The following is a 14,777-nucleotide window of genomic DNA, read 5'->3' as shown; positions in this document are numbered from 1 at the left end:
AACAGACCACCCCCTCCTGTCATTCGCTGTAAAGTTGGGCTCAGTCCAAAGCTCTACATTTGGCTTTGAAGGCAATCCCTTTAGGGTGTGTCTGTACAGAGGGACAAATGTTTCCCAGGTCAGCTAGGGTTTCCAGATGGCAAAAGGTCAAAACTAAAAATAGGGATATAAAATCTTCTACCCTAGCCCATCCCGTTTGGCAGAGGCTGGTTTCAGAAGTGTCTGGAAGCAGCATTTCCACTTGCTTAAATCCTCTACAATTGATTACAGAAAGGGTGTTTCTCAAGTGAGAACCATTATGCTACTAGGACATGCTAATGACTTAAAATATGAGGGTAATTGCAGTAGGCTGGCCGGATCAGTGCTGCAGCAGCCCCCACTGTCCTCTGTGTTGTTTCCTACCCATCCATATGTCCTGGAAAGATTGTGACTGATAGTTGTCTAGATTTGGATCATTTGCCAAATGTGAATTCATGAATTCCATTTTTTTTCCTCTAAATCTTCTTTTCTATAAAAAATCATTCTCATTTTTCATTGACATATCTTATATAGTTGGATTCATGCCCAAGTGAAAATATAATCTTGCATTTCTCTTAAATGACAATAAGGCTGGACAAGGTCCCCTAGTGCAGGGGACCTTTCTTTCTCAGGGCGGAAGACTATGAACAACCCTGAGGCACAGTTAATTGCCAGTTTGCCAGAGGAATTTAAGTTGCTTGAACCTCTGGTCATCAGAGGTCAGTCAAGACAAGGATCCCAGAATGTCCTGAAAGTGGTAGTAAGCTTGACTCAAATTCTGAGGATTCACCAGTCACTGTGAGGCACTAGTAGAGATACAAAGACAAATACGACACAATACCTGCCCTCAACAAATTTGTATTTTAGTAGGAGGAAACAGGTATGCACAGGAAAGAGTGCCACTATCTCCAGGACTTTGATTGGAGTCAGTTAGGTTGGGGGTGGGTGTAGGTGGGGAAGGAGGAAATGAAACCCTTCATGAGAGTATAACCCTTGAGCTGAATCTTCAGCTGATAGATGCTGACCCCAAAGACATAGTGGAAAAGAACATTCTTGATAGAATGAGGCAAAATAGAAACATGAGCTGTATCTTATGTGGGAAACCAGTTCAGCTGAAGCATAACGTAGAAACTAGAGTTTCATAGAAGAGGCAATCAAAGGGGCTGTGAGGGTAGATTATAGCATCTTGACTACCATGAACAGTAAATTTTTCAACTTGTTAGCAACAAGTGACTATTAAAGATATTTTAAAGGTAGAGTAATGGCTCTGAATACCTATTATTGAATGAAAAGTGGAATAATGGCTCTGAACATGTCCATGGTACCACATTGTTTGTTGTTTTCTAGTTGCGTTTCCTCACATTGGCAATTTAAATAAAGCAAGTAATTATTGAGCACCTACTAATATTAACTGCCTGCAAGAGAGGACCCTATATTCCTTTTGCAAAACCGGTAGTACTCTGCATTAAACGTCTGTAGTATGTTTTCCCAATTTAGGGATGTGGGAGACATTAGGGCAGTACATTAATGGCACAGCTTGATTTATCAGTTTGCTTATGTGATTATGAATTTTTAAACCATCGAAGAAAATCACTAGAAAGGGAAGCATACTATTTGAAAGTACACTGCACACATTTTTATCTTGTTACTGGGCATGTGACCAAGTGATTCGTGTTGACAGAATGGTTATACGCCACTGCACATCGCTGCCAAAAAGAACCAGATGGACATAGCGACAACTCTGCTGGAATATGGTGCTGATGCAAATGCAGTTACCCGGCAAGGAATTGCTTCTGTCCATCTTGCAGCTCAGGAAGGACATGTGGACATGGTGTCCCTGCTCCTCAGCAGAAATGCTAATGTGAACCTGAGCAATAAGGTAACCTTTCTTTTTCTCTGCAAAGCGTATAACGAACCCTTACCTCTCAGAGAGGTCACTAAGAAGCATGCACTAAGAAGCATGAAGAATCCAGGTCAAATAGAATATATAAAGTGTAATGTTGCACAAAGATGTTTACCAAAATATTGTTTATTATAGTAAAGACTTTGAGAAAAAATGTTTAAACAGTAAGAGAATGGTAAATCAATACTTGTCAAGTCATACAATTGAATAACATATAGTCATAAAAATGAAGTCCACAAAGTTTTTCTTAATAATATGAAGTTTCGCTATAATGCTAATTCAAAGTACCACATTACCTTGCCAGAACTTAGCAAAATAGTAAGTTGTAAATTGTAGCCTGTTGATTTTGTCTGCAAATATTTTGGGGGTACCTACTCATTGCCTCTCCCAGTTTTAAGTCCTACTTAAAAAAATAAATATTAGAAAGAGTGCTGCCTTCATGGAGTCCATTTTAATAACAGAAGTTTAGAGTAGCTATTTTATTCAATAGGTTGGAAAGGTTGTTAGTCTTTCTATGTAAATTGGCAGTTGCAAGGAACGTGTGAAGTCTCTGTTCCCTAGTTTTTTCAAATTCCTGTCCTCATATTTGGCAGCCCCATTATTAGTGAAGAATTTTATGAAGCAAAGTCTAGCCCACAATTGGCCAGAGACATGTTAATGAAGTTAGACCTCTCATTGCATGTATCAGAGAATTTGGGTTCGCTAAACTATTTATTAATACCTTAAGTCTGAGGTCTGCTCAAAGCACAGAACAGATGTTTCTAAGTCTTCCCTTCATATAACACAAAAGCCTGCTACAGTGCTCCCAAGTTCTTGACAATCCAAACTCCCTGGCTTTTTCTCTACCAGTTGGTGATGGCATGGCCATAGCTCAGATTTTGGAGTCGAGTTTCAAGACAGCAATAGTTTTATGGGGACAAATGACAAGTAATTTTATTTGTTTTTCATATACATGGACTGTATTTTGGAATCATGGAGGTTTTGAATCCCCTGGGTGTGAATCCTAAGCCTGACTCTTCCTTGATGTGTGACTTGATTGAACAAGCTATATGACCTGATGAACCTCAATTTTTCCCTCTAGTAAATGAAGACAACAATATTTACTTCACAGAAATGTCATAAAGATTAACTGAGGTAACATTCAGCACCTTCTCCTTAAGGAAGAAAATAAGAGTTGTCTTAATTGTGGACTTCTTATAATTTAGGGAAAATGTTATTCTGCACTAACCTGAATTCCCGAGGTTGTAATTTAACAAATTCTATAGACCAAAAGACATACATAAGAGAACAGGGAAATATTTTTTATTTCAGTTTTAATATCTTGAAAATATTTTGTGATTATTTTAGAACAAAATATTTTTCATATTTTTCTGGTGTAACAATTTGATTTTCTCTTATCTTTTATTTTAAACATTCCTTTTATCTGTGCATGTCTCTGTATTAATAGGAATCACAGAGCAATTTCAAACAGCCATTATAAACAGGATGGTTTTTGAATTTCAAGCGTTCAGATAGAGACCAAACTTACAATAATTTGCTGCAAAATTCAACTTGTCTTAAAGACAAGGTAGAAGACCTGGTCTTCTCAAATTGAAGTACATTCTGGCATCCATTAGAGTCTATTTGAAGGGCCCAGAATACTGTATCTCAATATAGACCTTAACAACTGGTTAATAGGTGAATGTTTTCAGATTTGATACCAAAGTATACTGTGACTTCTTTTTCTTTAAAATCCTCCAGTCAAACAAATAAACAAATAAATAAAATCCTCCAGTCAACTAGTTGCAATACATATCCAGCCTTGCATTCGCCTTAAAATCACAGACATTTTTTAGGCTGAAAATACTTCAGAATTTCCCAGTGTTTGCTTTGATAGACTGGAAATTAGCAAGGAAATTCTGAGGACCAAAATTGTCCGCCATCCTCCAGGGAAAAAACCCTACATAAGCAGAGATACTTCCAGAGAAATTTTGAAAAGCAGATCAGCTGGCTTTCCATGAGCACATTAAAGTTAAGGAACTTTCAAGAACTTCACAGTACCAAGGAATGATCTAATATGAAGGCATTTGTAAATCTTTGCTTCCTTTCTCAGTTGCCATGTTCCATATAAAGTGTGAAGTAAGCCCTGATGTAAAAACAGAAAATGAGCAGAACGTGTTATTCAATAAGGAAACTCTGACCATTTTCTGTCAGTTTTTCCTAAACTGCCAATTTTAAACATCATTTATTGTCTCTCCCTCCCTGTCCTACCTCCCCACTTAACACTAGATTTTATTTCCTTGTTAAAAAATAGATATTAAAAAGAAAGATTTAGTTTTTGTGAAAATTGATATTGAACTAAATAGTTTATTGCTTTCACTTATTTCTTTTCTGACTAGTAATCAGTGGTTCCCAGTAGCTTCAAGGAAAAGAGACCATGACTAGCTACTAGTGAAGTTAGCTAGTGTTTGATTTCAGTTTCGCTTTTGATGTTCCTGCTTTCCCACATGGATTTTGTAGACTACAAGTAGCTCTATTCCTTTGTACCACTAATAGAATATTAAGCAGGGCTGTTGATATTCTGAGTTAGTGGTGTTCTCTTGTTCCAAATAACCACCACTTTTTAAAATAAGCAATGGTTGAAACCTTAGAAAAGATTAACAGGTAACCTCTGAATTCAAATGGGACTGTTGTAACCACCACATTATTTTTTAAAAATCTTTTTAATGACGGGGTATCTGGGTGGCTCAGTCGGTTAGGTGTCTGACTTGGATCTCACGGTTCATGGGTTCAAGCCCATCAGGCTCTGTGCTGACAGCTCAGAGCTTGGAGCCTGCTTTGGATCCTGTGTCTCCCTTGTTCTCTCTGGCCCTCCCCCGCTTGTGCGTGCTCTAGCTCTCTCTCAAAATTAAATAAACTTTTAAAAAAATAACAAAATAAAATCTTTTAAATGAAAATCATGAACATAAAAATAAGTTTCTTTTTAGCATATTTTATCTAAAGATGTTTGCTTTTATCTTCTGATTTAATCATCTAGTGGATGATTCAGTGCTAGACGCTAGACACTGGTTATAAAAAGATTAAGAACACAGTATTTGCCTCAACAAGGTCACAGTGGTTTGAGGAAGACAGACAAGGAAACAGAATTTATTTATTTTTTTTTAATTTTTTTTAACGTTTATTTATTTTTGAGACAGAGAGAGACAGAGAATGAATGGGGGAGGGGCAGAGAGAGAGGGAGACACAGAATCGGAAGCAGGCTCCAGGCTCTGAGCCATCAGCCCAGAGCCCGATGTGGGGCTTGAACTCACGGACCGTGAGATCGTGACCTGAGCTGAAGTCGGACGCTTAACCGACTGAGCCACCCAGGCGCCCCAAGGAAACAGAATTTAAATGCAGGATTATGATGCTCTTAATAGAGGTGAGCACATAGAAGGTGTGCACATAAATGTAACAATGAGACCCTTTGTGAGACAAGGACAGACAGTGAAGTCCAGGAAGGCTGTGAGTGACTCCATGGTACAGGTAGAGTGGGTAACCCATGAGGCAGCATGAACACAGGGGAACACGAGAGAGTAAGGCACATGCCACAATACCTTTCCCAAACTTTGCTGAGAAACACTCAGTAAAGTATCTTCAAAAGTCTTGAAAAGTCTCAAACTTAGAATAGGTAACCTCTACAAAATACTATGGCTGAAAATATTTGTTTCCTGTAAAGTAGAACATGGAGGGGGTGGGGGGATGGGTGAAACAGGGATTAAGGAGGGCACTTGTTGTGATGAGCACTGGCTGATGTATGGAAGTGTTAAATCACTATATTGTATACATGAAACTCATAGAGCACTGTATGTGTACTAACTGGAATTAAAAATAATAAATAAATAAATAAATAAATAAATAAATAAATAAATAAAGCAGAACATGGAACATTGTTCTAAGATTATGTCAGTGTTGGGTGGTGCCAGTCTTGGCCCCAGCTTATTTTTCTTGGACTTCAACTGAGTGCATTGGTCCTCCTTTTCATATTTCCTCTCTTTTCAGTTTGAGTGGGCTTCCTCCCAAATTCTGTAAATAGTTAAAAAGCCGAGAGCAAGTGAGTCTTCCTGAATCCTATAATCTGTTTGATGGGACAGCAACCCCTGAATAAGTCATGTACGGCATCTACAGGGCTCTGTGCCCTCGCTGGTGTTGTCCCTGATTCATTCCTCTCCTCTGACAAATGCCATGGCCGAGGTTCCCGTTACACAGATGCTAGAGGAAGAGAAGGAAGGCCTCCAGGACTCAGACACTAACCTCCATGCTCGTACTGGGGGAAAGAAAACAATCTGCAAGCACTCACACCAAGTTACTCTTTCCTAAATATTATTCATGAAAAGACACTTTACAACTACAGAGGATTTTTAAACTTGTGTACAGTCTTGGTGATTTTTTCTTGGCCATTAGAACAACCAGGTAGCCTGCACGTTCTGTTGTAGACTCAGTTTCAAATGTTCAGTCTCATTAAACACATACACCATTCAAATGACCTGGAAATTCTCATGGTACAGCATTCATTTTGCGTTTCGAGGCCATCTTTCCTACCCAGAAACAACATACAGAACATATTTATCAGCTGTGGGTATTAATATTCAGTGAAGAAAATATTATCATCATATGTCAATACTTAATTTTATAACTAACTTTTCTTTTAATTCTGCTAAAGCTAGTGCCAATGGCCATGTGTTGAAATTCCTGCATAATTTTGCAAAAAAAGTCTCTAGGTGTCTTTTTGGTAAATATTTATTTACTTATTTTTGAGTATAGTTGACATACAATCTCACATTAGTTTCAGATGTACAACTTAGTGGTTTGACAAGTTTATACATCATGCTGTGCTCGCTACAAGTTTAGCTACCATCTCTGTCCTGTCACAACACTATTATAATATTATTCACTGTATTCCATATGCTGTGCCTTTTATTCCCATGACTTATTCATTTCATAACTGGAAGCCTGTGTCTCCCACTCCCCTTCACCCATTTTGCACAATCTCTCACTCCCCCTTCCCTGTGGCAACCATCAGTTTGTTTTCTGTTTTAACAGACCTGATTCTGCTTTTGTTTACTCATTTAAAATTAACAACAACAAAACATTTTTGTTAATTCATTTAAAAATTTTTTTCTTTGTGGAAGTATTTTAAGGCAAATCCCAGACATTATATCATTTTATATCTTTTTTTTAAAGCCTCTAGTTTTAACAAGTGAACACTGGAGTATATAGTAGGAAAATGGTATAATGTCTGGGATTTGCCTTAAAATACGTCCACAAAGAAAAGAATGAACAGGAAGTAGGGCTGGATGAAGCAAATCTAGTAAAACCTTGATAAACCATAGAGTCTGTGGTGAGTCCACAAGGTTCAGTCCATTCCCTCCACTTCTGAGAATGTTTGAAATTTTCATGAAGCCTGCAGATAACAGTGTTGCCACGGTGCCAATATATAAACATATTTTGTAGATTTTTTTAACATAAGAATTCTAGGCATGGGCACCTGGGTGGCTCAGTCTGTTGAGCATCCGACTTTGGTTCAAGTCATGATCTCACAGTTCGTGAGTTCAAGCCCCACATTGGGCTCTGTGCTGACAGCTCAGAGCCTGCTGGAATCCTCTGCCTCCTTCTCTCTCTCTGCCCCTCCTCCACTCATGCTCTTCCTCTCAAACATTTAAAAATTTTTTTTTAATTTAAGAATTCAAGGCTTAGTCTCCTACAATTCATAAATTGTTGCTCATACATGCCATGTGTGCTATATTACCTTCTCTAAAATGACTGTACTTTGAATCTTTTGCAGAATGGCCTGACCCCACTCCATTTGGCTGCTCAAGAAGACAGAGTGAATGTGGCTGAAGTCCTCGTAAACCAAGGGGCAAATGTGGATGCCCAGACTAAGGTATACAAAAAAGAATGTGTCGTTTGGTGACTCCTATATGGAAACAAGTACAATTTGATGGGGGGAGAACAAATTTTCCATCATATCTTTTATACATAGCATGTCAAACATAAATCTGTGCAAAGGACACCAAAACCTCTGGTTATAGTGTCCCAGATGCTTTATGTCTTTAATGGCCTGGGCACTTTATCCCAGCTGCCTATAGATATCCACCCATGTTAACAGTATTTATCCTTGTGATAACAAATCAGTCCTCCAAGGACAGAGTGTAAAATCTTGGACCTTTTTTAGCTTTTGTGACTGACTTTAAAAACGCATCCAGAAAAATTTATCAGTAATTTGTGACCATTAACTTTGTTCAGACATAGTCTATTAAAAAAAGGATAAAATAAGTTTTATTCAGTTATTCCTCACTTGCTAAAATCTTTATGGTATGTGTGGTCACTAGCATCTCCCTCTCTCCCTCTCTCTCTCTCTTTCTCTCAAATAGCTCTCTTCAGAAAGAAAACAATACTGATTAATATCTTATAATTACACAATTTCAAACTCAGATAACAAAAATGGATGTTTTGTGTCATTAGACATAGGACTTCACATTAACCCCATTTCTCTGAGCATTTATTTTGCACTTAATTTTGCTACCTCTTCATGGCAAACTTGTTTTATCTACTCTAAATATAACTAAACTAAAATATATATAAATATAGCTCTTGTTTCTAAATATAACTCTTGTTTCTTTCCATATATCATATTTTTGACACAAAAATGAATGCTTATTAAATATTGTGAATACAAGGGCACCTGGGTGGCTCAGTTGGTTGAGCATCTGATTCTTGATTCTCTCTCTCTCTCTCTCTCTCTCTCTTTCTTTTCCTCTGCCTCTCTTCCTCACCCTCTCTCTCAAATTAAAAACATAAAAAAAATAAATAAATAAAGTTGTATCAAGCCTTGCACTGGGCTCTGTGCTATGCATGGAGCCTGCTTGGTATTCTCTCTCCCTCTCTCTCTGCCCCTTTCTCTGCTCTTGAACACATGCTCTCTCTCTCTCTCTCTCTCTCTCTCTCTCAAAATGAAAAATTGTGAATACAAACATTTTGTATATAATATGTATAGATTCTGAGGTGTATATATAAATACTGAAGATACTAACAAATATAGAAGTATCACCAGGAATTAGCCAAGTCAAAAGATACTCAGGGGCACCTGGGTGGCTCAGTTGGTTGACCGCCTGACTCTTGATTTCAGCTCAAGTCATGATCCCAGGGTCATGGGATCAAGCCCCCCATTGGTCTCTGCACTAAGCATGGAGCCTGCTTAAGATTCTCTCCTCTCTCTCTCTCTCTCTCTCTCTCTCTCTCTCTCTTCCTCTGCCTCTCTTCCTCACCCTCTCTATCAAATTAAAAACATAAAAAATAAAGTGGCATTCAGACATCAAAATCAGACTGGATTTTCCAGACAAGCACAGAGGGAACAGCCCTGAGTAGACTACACCCTTTGGACATTGTTCGGCTGTCTGTGGCAGTGGCTGCTCCACCCATACTGTGTTCTATTAAAAAGAAGCTGCCTGAAAGAGATATGACCAGGCAAGATCCTGTCTGTGCTTTAAAGTTTCTGTTAAAGCAGTAAAGCAAGTATCATTGTCCCTGGTCAGGACAGCCCGAGGTGGAACTGGGAGGTAGGCAAACTCCCCTCTACCTCCCTTTCTGGAATTTCTGTGGCCTTGAGGTCTCCACGACCTCACTTGGTAGCCAGCTTGCTCAGCAATCCCTTCACTCTATTTCCCTTCCTTTCTAAAAATTCTCATGATCCTCAGTCTTGAGTTCTTTCCTAGGTAGCTAAGTATTTAACAGAGAAACCATTAAAGGCACTGGCAGCAGCTGGATGGTTTCTTGCTACTCTCCATTCGAAAAATAAAAGCATTTTTAATTCTAAAAAAAGAATCAGACTGAGTTTAGCTTACCATCTTTATTTTACTTATGGTAAATATATTCATCTTGTGTTGTTTTATTTACACACACAAACACAGACTTAAACACGTTTTTTGGTTACCTCTCTCTTTACAGAGTAAAGATTCCAGGAAGCACAGGCAGGGTTAAGTTTCTCCATATGTTTTTGCCCCTGCACATCCAAAGCATATACTATAATTCAGTCAGGAAGTGTGACAATGATTCTCCAGGGCAGGTGGGGAGGCAGGACATGGTGCCATGAGTCTTCTTGCACATGTGGCCCCTGGGCTTAAGGTTCTTAGGCCTCTACCAGGGTTTCCTCCTAACCCAGCCCACCTTAGGTCATGATCATTTTTGTACTTGGTATAATATTTATGAAGCATGTTCCCTTTCCTGCCCTTTACAAGTGATGCACTTTGAAAAGCACCTCTCGTGGCGCCTGGGTGGCTCAGTCGGTTAAGCGTCCGACTTCGGCTCAGGTCATGATCTCGCGGTCTGTGAGTTCGAGCCCTGCGTCGGGCTCTGTGCTGACAGCTCAGAGCCTGGAGCCTGTTTCAGATTCTGTGTCTCCCTCTCTCTCTGCCCCTCCCCCGTTCATGCTCTGTCTCTCTCTGTCTCAAAAATAAATAAACGTTAAAAAAAAAATTTGAAAAGCACCTCTGCCTCCTACAAATTATTTTCCCTTTCTTTTTCTTCTCAGCAAAGATCATAGCACCAAGAAAGCCCTGAGGCTGTGATCATCCTATAGCTGAATAGAGCAGAGGTGCAGAGAGATAGGTTGTTGGGATTTGCCTTCTGATCTTGTGAATAAGTTTATTCTATGAATGTCCAAATTCTTATTGGTGAAGATGATGTCTCTAAGCAGCCTACAGTTGGAAAGTATAGTACCGTCAGATTCAGGCTTAAATTTAAAAAATGATAATCATGAAAACATGGAGAACACTTCTCTCTTGTGGGAAAAATATCTGAAAATCCTGGTAACAGCTTTTGCAGCCTTCCCACTGGGCTTGCTGACCTTCTCCACGTCCAGCTCTGTATTTGAAGTTCACCAAATCAGTTCAGACTAAATTGTGCTGCTGGCCACAGGGTTTAATATTTAGTGCTGTTCAGATGAAATAAAGCTATTCCTTTCACTTTTTAAAAGAATAATCTCCTGAAGCATTTTATTTAGACCATCCAAATGCACTGATTCCGAGGGGTACTAACTAGTGAATTAATAGTTAAATTATATTTCTTTAAATGTGTGTAAAATAATGAAAAAATTTATTTGATGCTCATTTCACATTCATTTTTTTGAGCTCTTACTACTTGCCAAGTTCTCAACAGGGTGATATATTCCTTGATCTCTTTATAGTCTAGAAAAGAAGACATATGATAATAAAAATAATAATAAAATAATATAGTAATAATATAATATAACAATGTATAATTATATATAATAATATAATAAAATGTATTACCCACCTTCTCTGTGTCAGGTATTAATTTCTTTCCTTTATTAATTAGTTTAATCCATACAACTACCCTAGGAGGTGGGTGAAATTAGTATCCCTGTCCTTCAGAGGAAACTGAGGTACAGACAAGTAATTACTTATACAAGGTCACATAGGTAATTGGTACAAAGCCTTAATTTGACCCCATATATAAATTAGTAATTATAGAACTATTGGAATTAACTGAATTCTTCCCCACAAAGGTTGGGAATGTAGGAGGGAGCTATAACTGGTTCAGTACCACAGAAACATGAGAAAAAATTTGGGGCATGTCCCAAGATACTGCTAGAAGATTAAGATTTCAGAGGGCCTGGGTGGCTCAGTTGGTTAAGCATGTGACTTTGGCTCAGGTCATGATCTTGTGGTTTGTGAGTTTAAGCCCTGTGTCAGGCTCTGTGCTGACAATGCAGAGCCTAAAGCCTGCTTCAGATTCTGTGTCTCTCTCTCTGCCCCTCCCCAGTTCATGCTCTCTCTCTCTCTCCCTCTCTCACATACACACACACTCTCTCTCTATTTTTCTGTCAAAAATAATAAATAATAAAATTAAGTTTTAAATAATAAAAAAAATATTTTCAAAGATTTCAGAGGGCCTTAATGTGCCAGGCAAAGTAAGTTCAGCTTTTTATCCTGTTTGCACTGGGAAGCCATGGAAGGTTTTAAACAGAAGAGTGGTAAGATCAGACATCGGGTTTAGAAAGAGCCTAAGAGATAGTGCAAAAACTAAGTAGGTCAAAGGAGTTTGGAGGAGGGGCATTTGAAGGCTGTTACTAAGGTCTAGATGGAGAATAAAGAAGACATCTGCTTAGGGGCAGATGGGAAATTGATGAACAAGGGAGAAATCTAAGAAATACTTAAAGAAGTATTGGGGTGCCTGGATGGCTCAGTCAGTTGAGTGTCCAACTCTTGATTTCGGCTCAGGTCATGATCCCAGGGTCATGGGATCAAGCTCCGCATCAGGCTCTGTGTTAAGTGTAGAACCTGCTTAGGATTCTCTCTTTCTCTCCTTCGGTCCCTCTCCCCTGTGCTCGCTCTCTCTCTCTTTCTCTCTCTCTCTGTCTCTCACTGAGAAACAATGTGGTGGAAATCAAAGAACAAATCCTGGGATCAATGATGTTTTAAAAAAGCTCTTTGTGAAGATATCTTACAGTCTTCCATGGGTCTTCATCTGCCATATTATCAAGTACTCCTTAGTATAACATGTGACGATAGTCTTTCATACACATACAATAATCAACACATAAAAATTGAAAAAAAAATTCTACCTGAAATAAAATCAAGGAGTAGTCATAGCTGTGAATGGGTGTGTTCACTGAGGAAGACTATGCCAAGAGTAAGGAAGGCTAAGGATGGACTCGTAGATAGAGAACCACAGATTTTAGGAGGTTGGGAGTGAAGTGTGGCTTTCTTACTCCTCTCTCCCAAACCCCGTTTGAGCAGATGCACCTAACTCAGTAAAAGAAGGTGCTACGGCACCATGGATCAAAAACGCCAGACTCTCCATCTGCACCTGTTTGCTCTTCATATACAAATGCAACCTCTTGGTATTGCCTAAAGGAGAAGGCTTAACTCCCACTTATAATGATGGTATAAGTAGGCAACAGTGGAAAAAGAGGCAGAGACTGCTCAGTTAGCTGAACTGTGATTATTTCTTAGCTATTCCAGACGGAATAGTCGGTCTTTCCAAAATTGATTCCTGCCAGTTGGAAAGAATTTCTCAAATCACATCCCTCTGAGCATATTTATGCAAGGTACCATTTAATGTGGGCATTTTATGACTCTCAATGAATGGAAAAGCCCCAATTTGGTTTCTCTAAATGCAAAATAAATCTTCTTGACGATGCACATGTATTTTTAATAAAATACTTAAATGCTTGTGGAGCACTGAGAATACCAGTGTCTTAGAGTATAACAAACAGGGAAGAGATTGGGAGGAATGAGCTCAGAGATTTAATGCACAGGTGATGTAGAGGAGGGACCAGATCAGACAGGCCCTAATAGCCCATCACAATGACTTAGGGTTTTACTAGGAATGAGATGAGAAGCTATGACGGTGAGTAGAAATTGTACATTAAAATACTTAAAATCAGGGCTCCTAGGTGGCTCAGTAAGCTAAGCATCCAACTCTCGATTTTGGCTCAGGTCATGATCTCACCGTTCATGAGATTGAGCCTCACGCCTCTCCCTCCCTCTCTCTGCCCCTCCCCTGCTCATGCTCACGCTCTCTCTCTCTCTCTCTCTCCCCCTCCCCTTCTCCTTCTCCCTCTCTCCCTCTCTCTCAAAATAAATAAATAAATACAATACTTAAAATGATTCAATTTCTTTAAAAAATCTAATTAATAGATGTAGTACAATAGCCATTGGAAACTGCTGCATTATTGCTTAGGCACATTGACTCAAAACATGAAAAGTTTCTTAATATTTAGATTTTAAAAATATTTTCTATATTTTTTTTAGCTTGGAATTAATCCTCTACCACTAAAGTTGGGAGTAATGTTACTTCAGTTAAGCTAATTGTACTGAGAACTGATTAGAGAAAATTATTTCCATGCCTCCTACACTAAGCACCATTCTGATTTCTAATGCAGTATCCCGAGCTCCTCAGCATCAAGAAAGAAGTCTGCAGGGTGCCTGGATGGCTCAGTCAGTTAAGCATCTGACTCTTGATTTCGGTTCAGGTCATGATCTCACAGTTTGTGAGTTCAAGCCCCACATCAGGCTCTGTGCTGACAGCACGGAGCCTGCTTGGGATTTTCTGTCTTTCTCTCTCTCTCTCTCTCTCTCTCAAAAATAAATAAACAAGAAAGAAAGAAAGAAAGAAAGAAAGAAAGAAAGAAAGAAAGACAGACAAAGGAAAGAAAGACAAAGGAAAGAAAGAGAAAAGAAAGAAAGAAAGAGAAAGGTGCCTGTAAAGTAGGCAAGTCAGTTCTGGTCACCAAAACAGGATCTTCTTCATCATGCATGGAGCAGCTTTGGGGTTTCCATATGACTCCCATACAAGTGGTTATGCTGAGCTTTATCAGTGGGAGTCCAGGCAGTGTGCGAGCACTGACAGCTCCGTTTGTGGAACAGAATGTGACCAGAGTAAGCTCTTTAGGGCATCACGTCCCTGGTGAGATGTCTTCACCTTCCACAATCAGCTATGGCCTAGCCATTCCCTTTTCAAATTCAAATATACCCATTTGTAACATGTCTTCATCAGATGGGGCCGCTATAACGAGAATACCATAGAGTGGACAAACTTCCATTTCTCACAGTTCTGAAAGTTGGGAAGTCCAAGATCAAAGTGCCAGCAGATCCCTTGTGTGGTAAGGGACCTCTTGCTGGTTTGCAGATGGCTATCTCATACCTTCTTGTTGTAATCTTCACATGGCAGAGGGCAGAGAGAAGAGGCGAGCTCTCTCCTGCCTCTTCCTATAAGGGCACTAATCCCATTCATGAGGACTCCACCTAATTACCTGTGACCTAAGTACCTCCCAAAGGCCACATCTCCAAATGCCATCACCTGGGGGTTGGGG

General features: G+C 39.2%; 1 protein-coding gene across 5 annotated transcripts in view; it reads left to right on the top strand.

The window, feature by feature from the left end:
- The window catches only part of ANK3 (ankyrin 3), a 332,342-nt gene that overhangs the window by 186,409 nt on the left and 131,156 nt on the right, over positions 1-14,777 (top strand). For all 5 annotated transcript variants that reach the window (XM_047825329.1, XM_047825328.1, XM_047825332.1 and 2 more), the window contains exons 17-18: positions 1,700-1,897; positions 7,725-7,823. In XM_047825329.1, coding sequence (XP_047681285.1) covers positions 1,700-1,897; positions 7,725-7,823 — 297 coding nt within the window. The remainder of the gene's footprint in view (positions 1-1,699; positions 1,898-7,724; positions 7,824-14,777) is intronic.

Source organism: Prionailurus viverrinus, chromosome D2 (genome assembly GCF_022837055.1).
Source record: "Prionailurus viverrinus isolate Anna chromosome D2, UM_Priviv_1.0, whole genome shotgun sequence".
Lineage (NCBI taxonomy): Eukaryota > Metazoa > Chordata > Mammalia > Carnivora > Felidae > Prionailurus > Prionailurus viverrinus.
This window is presented reverse-complemented; position numbering and strand designations above follow the sequence as displayed.